Here is a 12466-nt window from a genome sequence, read left to right on the forward strand (position 1 = left end):
CGCCGACCACTGGCGACAACATCGATGTACTGTGGAGACCTCATGCCCCACGTGTTGAGCAATTCGGCGGTACGTCCACCCGGCCTCCCGCATGCCCACTATACGCCCTCGCTCAAAGTCCGTCAACTGCACATACGGCCCACGTCCTCGCTGTCGCGGCATGCTACCAGTGTTAAAGACTCCGATGGAGCTCCGTATGCCACGGCAAACTGGCTGACACTGACGTCGGCGGTGCACAAATGCTGCGCAGCTAGCACCATTCGACGGCCAACACCGCGGTTCCTGGTGTGTCAGCTGTGCCGTGCGTGTGATCATTGCTTGTACAGCCGTCACGCAGTGTCCGGAGCAAGTATGGTGGGTCTGACACACCGGTGTCAATGTGTTCTTTTTTCCATTTCCAGGAGTGTATATGTATATTGTCAATCAGCGTATAAGTCAATACGATTCACATCGCATCTCCACAATACAACATTTCAGACTGCCCCCCAGATCGCATGCGAATTTATTCTTACATTTGAAACAGTAGCACGAAAGGCACCAAATTGTAGTAAATCAACGTATTTTAGTTCTTAAGTAATCATTAGCATCTCTGCTTCGCGAACTTGCTTCCGTGGGCATTTTCCTTCCCACGACTTTGATACTCTGCAGTTTGCAATATCTACCACAGTATAACACCAAAGAGGATATACCGAATGTACACAACAGGTAGCTACCACTTTGCTTATGAGTGGTCAAAGGCAAAGAAAGGTGCTAAAACAATTTACCCCATTAGTGGAGAGCAGCTTGGCCAGTGTGTGTGTGATTGTGTGTTGTCTATTGCAGTGTCGCTCACTGCCGGTTCTGGCGTTAGGGTGGAAGGTGGCCAGCCGTGTGCAGCGCGCTGGTACAACTACTCGAGCTTCGTGTGTGTATGCAACGCCACCTACTGCGACGCTTCGCCACCGAGACCAGCGCTCACCGTCGGTGGCATTGCACACTACACCTCCTCACGCTGTGGCCAGCGACTGGCACTCCGCTTACACAACTTCACGGATGCAACCGGTGAGTACTGAGGTGCTTTGCAAATGTGTCTCATGTGTAGGGAGGTTTGCAGTACATTAGGTATCGATACTAATAGTGCGGGCACAAAATAACTTGACCGGCACCGGCACAGATGCTGCAGTAGTGGAGAGAACAGCATGCGGCCGGTTCTCACTGGGAGCAGCCGTGCAGGAGAGTTAGAGCCAGTGGCAGGATTTCGGTAGACATAACCCTTTTTGGGCCTTGCACCAAAACACGGTTTCATCATGTGGAACTGTTTCCACACGGCGCGCCGTAGGTTCTGGCCACCAATCATAGATAGTCTGAGCACAACAGGTGTGTCCACAGCGGTTATGCGAATTCTCGGCGAAGAGCTGTAGCACATGTGCTGGTCATGTGAATTATTTAGTATTCATTTTGAAGAGAAAAATGTGATTCTTTCCCGCCATACAGCCTGATTCTTCACTCGATAGACGTTTGAATTTCTTTTCATTATTCATCATAGTTACGGTGGTGCACGAAATGAAGTAAATCACTGCACGAAATTTTAAGAGTTAGCAGAGCTAAAAACGCATTGCATAGACTTTTCATCTGGTATATTTTACTCCATACATTGCTGCATAAGAAATGTTGCCAATATATTTAAATAATATTTGAAGTTGAGAGCAAAACAATACCGCCCTCCATTCTAAGGATTTTGGACTGCATATTTGTAGGATGGGTCACGCGTGGTGAGCCCATTACCCTCTCTTGTTTATCGGGAATCATTTAGTCATAAAAATCGACTTATTTCTTAAACAGTTAGAGATTCCGAAATAAGATTTTTATGCAAATGATACCACTCAAAGAGATATGTATGATTAATACTCGACAATATTTTATTCAACGGGATGGGAACGTGACTATAGGTTTTCTTCTGTTGAACAATGTATATTTCTTAGCAGCTTTTAGTACCTCATCAGAGAATAATGCAGGAGCATGGGACACATTAATATTTACAATATTTTATGTTGGCTACTCAGCTTTAAAAGAAACCTGTTTGTTGTTATTGCGCAAGATATAATCGCTCTGTAATTACAATTTTCAACTATTTCAGTGTGCATTGAGACCTTTTCTTTATATAAAACCTTCTACAGTTTCCTTCCAAATTCCAGCTTACCCTTCTTCATTTATTTCTGGCTTACCACCTCCGATCTTGATATTCAAAAAAAAGTTCAAATGTGTGTGAGATATTATTGGACTTAACTGCTAAGGTCATCAGTCTCTAAGCTTACACGCTACTTAACCAACATTATCCTAAGGACAAACACACACACACACACACACACACCCATGCCCGACGGAAGACTCGAACCTCCGCCGGAACTAGCCACACAGTCCATGACTGCAGCGCCCTAGACCGCTCGGCTAATCCCGCGCGGCCTCGATATTCATACAACTGCTTCTCTTTACTCCAAAAGTATTTCTAATTTTATTTTCCTGTCTGCGACATCTCTCTGTGCCAAGCATGCTTTTACATCCTTGTGTTTCTCCTTCGCAATTATTACATTGTCATTTTGTACTTACTGATAATCTCAGTTTTTAAACGTCTGTATTCCCTTTTGCCTACTTCATTTGCTGGTCATTTATAATTTCTCCATTTATCAATTAAATTCAATACCTCATGCATTATTGAAGGATTTCTACACTACCTTTTCCCACTTTCATTCTCTGCTGCCTTCAATATTATAATCTCAAAACTACTCATCCATCTTCATCCCCGATTTTAGTCAATTGTTGCCGATCACTTCTAGGCTCTTAACTTTTCCCAGGTCACATCTCTTTTATTTCCAACGAACGGCATATTTCACTTTAAGTACAAGTTATTTGCTGCACTATTTATTTATTTCCGAGTATTAGTACAATTTTCACGACAAGCTCGTTTCGGCTATTTGTCGTTATAAAGTGTACGTCCTAGCTGGTGTGACGTGACTACATGGCGTTTCAGAGAGTAAATGTCGATTTCTTTTTGTTATGATACGATCTTGTTATTTATATGATTATTTTTAATTGCGTGACCTTGTAAAGTTATTTTTTGAGAGCTTTTCTGACAACTTCGTCTCCAAGCCGTCAAAAATAGCTTTACGAGATCACACAGATTAAAACTAAGCGTAGTAAGCTTCCACGTACGCAATCTTTTTCACTGATTTGAAAAGAAAAGGTCAGCGATGATTAAACTAGGTTCTTTGCAAAATGCTATCAGGTGGCTTCCCCATTAATTCGTTTCACCGAGCCCACATTCTCGTAATGTTTTTCCTTCTCTACATTGTCCCACTACCGAATTCCAGGCCCACATCTCATTTTAATTTTTGTCTATTACATGAATAACTTCTTTTATCTCAGTATACAAGCTTTCACTCTCTTCATCATCTGTGGTGTTAGTAGGCATGTAAAGTTATACCCCTATGTTTGGTGTTGGCTCTGTGTCTGCCATTGGCTATGATAATATTAATGGCAGTTTAAAGACGGAGTAGAGTTTTGCAGTACTGCTTTAGTGGCTGTTTCAATAACTAACACTTACAGAGTTGTTAAAGTACGTGGTCCTAATAAAGGAAATACTGAGAAGCAACTTTCAGACATTTAGAATTAAAAAAAGCCCCGCTTGAAAAGTATGTTGTACCATTATAGTAAAATTCATTTAGAGACTGTAAAGTGCAGCATTGGAAACTGTTATGTCAAAGCAAGCTGTTGTTCTGGAGTGATCGGTTTTCTAAATATTATCTAGTTCCTGTCGCACTGTTTCGTTTTCTATACGGTCTGTTCATGGGTTGCCTTTTGTTCATAGAAATTTCATTTCTGCATTTTGTGTTTTACCAAATGTTGTTTATGTACGTAGGTACCCAGCATTATGTACTATGAAGAGGCGCTGGAAGAACTAGTTGTATGAAATTCTACTCTCATTTCTCGTCTCATCTTATTTTTAAATACATCATAAATGATGCCACATATATTTCCAAATCGTCAATTTTACATCTCGATTTTAATTACTGTAGAGGCAAATTGGACATTCTAAATAAATGAAGGACTACACTCATTTTAAGAGCACATTACCCACAATAATTTTTGATGAGACCGTACCTTTTTTTCCCAGGAAGCCACCACTTTCTCTTGATTTTAGAAACCTCAACGTCATGTTGTTTACAAAGCAGTCCAAGTGGTTCAGTGCTGTGAAAATTGTGAATTGCAAACGCGCTCAAGGCAATACTGACTCTGCAACGTGTCTTAGACGGCAATTTGAAAAAAGGTAAACCCACATTTATAACATTGTGGTTTCTGATAATGTTTGAAATTTTGAAGTAACGAAGGTGGTTTATAACTACTATAGAAACCAACGTAATCCATTTCCTATGTTATTCGTCCTCCGCAAGGAGCGTAGAGTAAAACTAAGCACGGGAAATTGGGAAAAGAAATTGATGTTCGCGGATAATTCATAAAAATGTTAAGGTTTGTCAATTGCGATGGTATAAGTCTTGAAAATTGTAGGTTTGCAATGCTATTATCGTACTGTCCTTGCACTTGCACATTTCGTAACCTGCGGAAAGCAGCAGACTGGTACTGCCAACCTCAGTCGACTTCCGGTCCTACCTACACCTCTGTGCCTTATCACAGAATGCATACAACTACAAGGTGCATACGGCAGGCAGAACAATACTAGTACGAACAAATATAAACACCGAGGTCGCCACCATGTTCTCAACCGGGCACGAACAAAGATAAGCCGAGATAACTTAACTTTGTGTTTTGCCTTACGGCAGGTCTTGTCACGGAGGAAGCCTCGTCAGAGGTCCACCGCATGAGCATCTAGGGAAGTTGGGCATGACAGGCCGCCGTGCTGACCACTCAGCTATCGGGGGGAGGGGGGGGGGGAGCCGAGATAAGATTGTTTTTTATTATAACTGTTACACTCTACCTGCCTCAGATTGGTATGTATAACGCAAAGACAGTCGTGTGCATAGCGATAAGAAGTGCGATAGTATCGAAGGAAATTGACGGAGATCCGAAATGTGAAATAATTTGGGTGAAAGTTACGGTTAAAGCAGGCTCAAACATGGTAATTGGATGTCTCTATAGACCCCCTGGCTCAGCAACTGTTGTGGCAGAGCACTTGAAGGAAAATTTGGAAAATATTTCGAGTAGATTTCCAGATCATATTATAGTTCTGGGTGGAGATTTTAATTTGCCAGATATAGACTGGGAGACTCAAACGGTTATAACGGGTGGCAGGGACAAAGAATCCAGTGAAAATTTTTTAAATGCATTATCTGGAAACGGCCTTGAGCAGTTAAACAGAGAACCGACTCGTGGCGATAACATATTAAACCTTCTGGTGACAAACAGACCCGAAGTATTTGAAACAGGTAACGCAGAACAGGGAATCAGCGATCATAAAGCGGGTACTGCATCGATGATTTCAGCCGTAAATATAAATATTAAAAGAGGTAGGAATATTTTTCTGTTTAGCAAAAGTGACAAAAAGCAGATTTCAGAGCACCTGATGGCTCAACACAAAAGTTTTGTCTCAAGTACAGATAGTGCTGAGGATCAGTGGACGAAGTTCAAAACCATCGTACAATATGCACTAGATGAGTATGTGCCAAGAAAGATCGTAAGGGATGGAAAAGAACCACCGTGGTACAACAACCGAGTTACAAAAATGCTACGGAAGCAAAGGGAACTTCACAGAAAAACAAAGCCAAAGCCTTGCAGACAAACAAAAATTACACGAAGCGAAATGTAGTGTGAGGAGGGCTGTGCGAGAGGCGTTCAATGAATTCGAAAGTAAAGTTCTGTGTACTGACTTGGCAGAAAATCCTAAGAAATTTTGGTCTTAAGTCAAAGCGGTAGATGGATCAAAACAAAATGTCTTAGACACTCTGTGACAAAATGGCACTGAACCAGAGGATGACAGACTAAATGCCGAAGTACTAAATGTCTTTTTCCAAAGCTGTATCACAGAGGAAGACTGCACTGTAGTTCCTTCTCTAGATTGTTGCGCAGATGACAAAAAGGTAGATATCGAAATAGATGGCCGAGTGATAGAAAAACAATTAAAATCGCTCCAAAGAGGAATGGCCGCTGGACCTGACGGTATACCAGTTCGATTTTACCCAGAGTACGAGAAGGAACTTGCCCCCCTTCTTGCAAAGGTGTACCGTAGGTCTCTAGAAGAGCGTAGCGTTCCAAAGGATTGGAAAAGAGCACAGGTCATCCTCGTTTTCAAGAAGGGACGTCGAACAGATATGCAGAACTATAGACCTATTTCTTTAAAGTCGATCAGTTAGAATTTTGGAACACGTATTATGTTCGAGTATAATGACTTTTCAGGAGACTAGAAATCTACTCTGTAGGAATCAGCATGGGTTTCGAAAAAGACGGTCGTGTGAAACCCAGCTCGCGCTATTCGTCCACGAACTCAGAGAACCATAGACACGGGTTCCCAGGTAGATGCCGTGTTTCTTGACTTCCGTAAGGCGTTTGATACAGTTCCCCACAGTCGTTTATTGAAAAAAGTAAGAGCATATGGACTATCAGACCAATTGTGTGGTTGGATTGAGGAGTTCCTAGATAACAGAACGCAGCATGTCATTCTCAGTGGAGAGAAGTCTTTCGAAGTAAGAGTGATTTCAGGTGTGCCGCAGGGCAGTGTCGTAGGACCGTTGCTATTCACAATATATATAAGTGACCTTGTGGAGAACATCGGAGGTTCACTGAGACTTTTTGCAGATGATGCTGTGGTGTATCGAGAGGTTGCAACAATGAAAAATTGTACTGAAATGCAGGAGGATCTGCAACGAATCGACGCATGGTGCAGGGAATGGCAATTGAATCTCAATGTAGACAAGTGTAATATATTGCGAATACACAGAAAGAAAGCTCTTTTATCATTTAGCTACAATATAGCAGGTCAGCAACTGGAAGCAGTTAATTCCATAAATTATCTGGGAGTAGGCTTTAGGAGTGATTTAAAATGGAATGACCATTTAAAATTAATCATCGGTAAAGAAGATGCCAGACTGAGATCCATTGGAAGATTCCTAAGGAAATGCAATCCGAAAACAAAGGAAGTAGGTTACAGTCCGCGTGTTCGCCTACTGCTTGAATACTGCTCACCAGTGTGGGGTCCGTACCAGATAGGGTTGATAGAAGAGATAGAGAAAACCAACGGAGAGCAGCGCGCTTCGTTACAGGATCATTTAGTAATCGCGGAAGCGTTACGGAGATGATAGATAAATTCCAGTGGAAGACTCTGCAGGAGAGATGCTCAGTAGCTTGGTACAGGCTTTTATTGAAGTTTCAAGAACATACCTTCCCCGAGGAGTCAAGCAGTATATTGCTCCTTCCTACGTATATCTCGCGAAGAGGCCATGAGGATAAAGTCAGAGAGATTAGAACCCACACAAAGGAATACCGACATTCCTTCTTTCCACGAACAATACGAGACTGGAATAGAAGGGAGAACCGATAGAGGTACTCAAAGAACCCTCCGTCACACACCCTCAGGTGACTTGTGGAGTATGGATGTAGATGTATATGTAGATGAAATGATAATGAGGACATCACAACACCCAGTCTCTGAGCCGAGAAAATCTCCGACCAAGCCGGGAATCGAACCCGGGCCCCTTGGCATGACAGACCGCCGCGCTGACCACTCAGCTATCGGGGCGACAGCAGAGATAAGATTTTTTTTATTGTAACTGTTACACCCTTCCTGCCTACAATACGTTTTGTTTAACTTTGAGGTAGTACTGTTCATATCTTACACTACCAGTATTTACTCTAAAACAGATAGGTCTTAAATCGTTCTTGGGTAGGAAAAACCATAACTAGTGCGAGTTAATTGACACACAACATTTCTTGGGCAGTTATGTAGTCAAACTTACTCGCGAACTTGCACTTGCCAAGGAAGAAATGATGCGCATCCCCTGGACGTGAGCGCCAATAACAAAGTGCTTTCGCGGGAAATAACTTCTCCCGAACGGCCCTTCCTACGAATTTCATTTTGGATTATATGTGTCTTTTAAAAGCAGTTAATCTTTCCATATGACCTATTATGAGTTTCGCTTCCTTTGCCTATATGTCTCGAATTTAAGAAATAGTTTTTATATTCGATAGGACATATACAATCTAAATGCAGGGCTGCTATTAGTTTTGGCGGACTCTGGTATTTCATAGGCATCCACGGCCACCCAGACCGTTGCTTCCCTGCTGCCATGCGATCAGCGGCTGGCCCTTGCGCTATCCCATCCATCAACTTTCCTTGATTCACACTCCACTTGTCCATTCAAAAATGGGCTATCATGGCTATCATGAAATTCTCGGCCAATTTGCCTGGCCGACAGTTTCCACTTTTGGCCCCACTTTCATATCATTTTTGAGTGTAACTACAGTGGCTGACACTAAACTTCTTGTCATGATAGATACGTGTTCCATTCCATTACACAATAAGATTGCCGTTATGATAGAGACAACAAAGAACTTAAAGGATCAGTTATACAGTATGGATAGTAGCTTAAAAGACGTTGTAGGATTAATGTCAATATGAGTAAAAAAAATAGATGAATGACCTCAGACATTCAGGCTGAGTTAAAGAAGGCCATGGAGATCCTGACAGGTTAGGGAGGGAGAAGGGTAAAGAGAGGTGGGAAGTGTCAAGGGGCAACAGGAGGAACAGGCCTAGAACTTTGTCTGACACCTTCGTAGTGAATGTTGAAAATAGAATTGACTTGTTGCTTCAGTTAGTAGCTTGTGAGCTTCAAGCAGTTGCTGGTGTAGACAGGGCACAACAAACTTTCAGCAGCAAATCGAAAAGTAAGAATGTAGGGAAACCAGTAAAGAGAAAGAAAGTGTTGTTGTTAGGTAGTTCCCATGGAAGAGGTGTTGGTCAACTGTTGCAGGATGAACTAGGATCAGATTACAAGATCACCAATTTTTTTAAACCTAGTGATGGTCTGGAGCAGGTGAGAGAGAATTTAAGATCACATTGCAGAGATTTCAATAAGGAAGACACTGTGGTTATAGTAATAGTAACAGTAATAGTATTGTCAGAGATACTGGATACAGTATACAGTGTGACCTGGCAAAGACTGCATGAGCATCGAAGCATACTAATGTTGAGTTTGTGTCTCTTCTTGGTCGCCATGACCGGCCTCATTTGAACTCTTTTGTCAAGAGAGTTAATTTGGAGCTGGAACAGCTGCTTCTGTTGGGTGCATGGTCAAACATTGGTTTGGTTCCTGGTGATTCTCTCAACAGGTGGGATTACATTAGGCATGGCCTTTACCTGAACAGAAGAGGGAAGGGTAAACTGGCTGGGAAAATAGCACGAAAGTTAAAAGGGGGGAGGCACTGTCATGAGTGGTAAAATACCAGAGGTTATAGGGTTCAGAAAAGACCCTTTTTAAGGGCTGGAAGGACAGAAAGAAATCAAATTATAAGAGAGGTTAGGACTGAGACAAACCTTCAGTTTGAGAAAGAAACCAAAAAACATAATTCTAGCTTATTACATCAGCATAAACAGCTATTGGTTAAGAATTTTCAACAGTCAGCAGATATTTCAACTCTAACCAGTTTTAACTCAGTCAGTGTGAAATGTCAGCTATCTTTACTGCATCAAATTATTCGAGGACTGAGAAATAAAATTAATGAATTAATTATGTGCATAGATGAATTAGAGCCCTCAAACCCAGCAGACATAATTTGAACCCCTGAACATCATGTGACCACTGGTATAGCACTTTCAAGTGTTGCAGCGTTTCGGTATAGCATCTCACTTTTGTAGAATTGAAATGGAGAAAGGAGGAGTTGCCACATTCATCAGGAACTGTCATAAATTTAAGAACATAGACATTCCTAAATTTTGCCTAGAACAGCATTTGGAAGCATGTGCAACAGAAGTAGAATTTCACAAAAAATTCTTCGAAATATTAAGTGTATATCAAGCAATTGCAGGTAACTTTAAACTGTTCATAAACCACCTTGTAGCTGTACTGGCCCATTTAACAACCAAAAACATAGTTCAAATTGTTCAAATGGCTCTGAGCACTGTGGGACTTAACTGCAGCAGTCATCAGTCCCCTAGAACTTAGAACTACTTAAACTAACCTAAGGACATCACACACATCCATGCCCGAGGTAGGATTCGAACCTGCGACCGTAGTGGTCACGCGGTTCCAGACTGTAGTGCCTAGAACCGCACGGCCACTTCGGCCGGCAAAGCAAAAATGGTGGTTGCTGGTGATTTCAGTGTAGATTTCCTTAAAGACTCTCGCAATAAGAATTTATTTGAGTTAGTAACACTATCATTCAACTTAATTGCCACTGTAAAGTTCCCCTCTAGGGTAGCCAATTGCTCAAAAACAGCCATTGACAATATTTTTATAGAAAAGTCCAATTAACAAAATTATATTACAAAACAAATAGTCAATGACCTCTATGACCATGACATGCAGTTTATTCTGTTAAATGTTAATACTTAACAGGATATAAAATATCTTAAATCTGAGCTCAAGAGGGTAATCAATAAGCCAAAGCCGGCCTGTGTGACCGAGCGGTCTGGAACCTCGCGACCGCTACGGTCGCCAGGTTCGAATCCTGCCTGGGACATGGATGTGTGTGATGTCCTTAGGTTAGTTAGATTAAAGTAGTTCTACGTTCTATGGGATTGATGACCTCAGAAGTTAAGTCCCATAGTGCTCAGAGCCATTTTTGAATAAGCCAAGCCGGCCGGAGTGGCCGTGCGGCTCTAGGCGCTACAGTCTGGAGCCAAGCGACCGCTACGGTCGCAGGTTCGAATCCTGCCTCGGGCATAGATGTGTGTGATGTCCTTAGGTTAGTTAGGTTTAATTAGTTCTAAGTTCTAGGCGACTGATGACCTCAGAAGTTAAGTCGCATAGTGCTCAGAGCCATTTGAACCATTTTTGAAGAAGCCAAAAATTGATTATTTCAGGTCACTTCTCAGAGACATTCACTAGACTGATGTTTACATTGCTCATGGCCTGAATGAAAAATATTACACTTTGGCTAGTAAAGTGCTTACCTTATTTGAACACTGTTTCCCCTAAAACTAACCAACGTTTGAGCAAAGTCTACAAAGAAGCCATAAGTGTGTCTTGTAAAACAAAAAGAAAACTGTATCTGTCAATCCGAAACAGTTCTGATGTTGACGCTATAGCACATTAAAAGAAATATTGCAAAATATTAAAGACTGTACTACAGACATCAAAGCAAATATATTACAAGGAAAAGATAGTCATATCAGACAACAAAATAAAGACAATATGGGATATAGTGAAGGAGGAGACCGGTAGAACCAGACATGAAGAGGGGCAAATAGCATTAAGAGTAAATTAAACATTGGTGACACATTTGTATAGTGTTGCAGAACTTTTTAACAAACATTTTATAGCTGTTACTGAAAAGATGAGGTTGTCATGTTCTGTAGATGCTGCTATGGATAATACTTCAGACCAGACATTTCAAGTAACTTCCATAATATGAATTTGACTCTCACTACCCCAGCAGAAATAATGTCCATGATAAAATCTTTAAAATCAAAAACGTCTAATGGGTATGATGAAATATCAATGAAGTTAATTAAAGAATGTGATTCTGAGTGAAGTAACATATTAAGCTAGCTGTGTAACCTGTCGTTTATCAGTGGAATATTTCCTGAATGGTTGAAATATGCTGAAGTTAAGCCACTGTTTAAGAAAGGAGATAAAGAAATAGCACCACATTTCCGTCCAATTGCACTTTTGCCAGCATACTGAAAAATTTTAGAAACAGTAATGTATGTTCAGTTTTATAACCCTCTTATCTCAAATAACATACTGTCAAAGTCACTGTTCGGATTTCTGAAGGGTTCTGGTATTGAGAAGGCTATCTACACTTATAGTGAAAATGTGCTTACTTTATTAGACGAAAAATTGCAGAAACTGGTATATTTTGTGATCTGTCAAAGGCATTTGACTGTGTAAATCACAATATCCTTTTAAGTGAATTAGAATATTATGGTGTAACAGGAAATGCTGGAAAATGGTTCAAATCTTATATCTCTGGCACGAAACAAATGGTGTTATTAGGAAAGAGACATGTATTAAGCTGTCAGGCATCATCCAGCTGGGAACTAATTGCGTGTGGGGTCCCGAAAGGTTCCATTTTAGGGCCCTTACTTTTTCTTGTGTATATCAATGACCTTTCATCAGTAACACTACCAGATGCCAATTTCGTTTTGTTTACCGATGATACAAACATTGAAATAAATAGCAAATCAAGTGTAGACTTAGAAAGATCGCCTAATAAAATATTTTTGGACATTAATCACTGGCTCCCAGCCAATTCTTTAACTTTGAAAAAACACATTACATACAGTTCAGAAGTTGTAAGGGGTGTCCCACTAGTATATGCC

General features: G+C 41.1%; 1 protein-coding gene across 1 annotated transcript in view; it reads left to right on the top strand.

The window, feature by feature from the left end:
* The window catches only part of LOC126334545 (lysosomal acid glucosylceramidase-like), a 144016-nt gene that overhangs the window by 54926 nt on the left and 76624 nt on the right, over positions 1-12466 (top strand). The window contains exon 2 of the mRNA XM_049996910.1: positions 823-1041. Coding sequence (XP_049852867.1) covers positions 823-1041 — 219 coding nt within the window. The remainder of the gene's footprint in view (positions 1-822; positions 1042-12466) is intronic.

The sequence above is a fragment of the Schistocerca gregaria genome, chromosome 2 (assembly GCF_023897955.1).
Source record: "Schistocerca gregaria isolate iqSchGreg1 chromosome 2, iqSchGreg1.2, whole genome shotgun sequence".
Taxonomy (NCBI): Eukaryota; Metazoa; Arthropoda; class Insecta; order Orthoptera; family Acrididae; genus Schistocerca; species Schistocerca gregaria.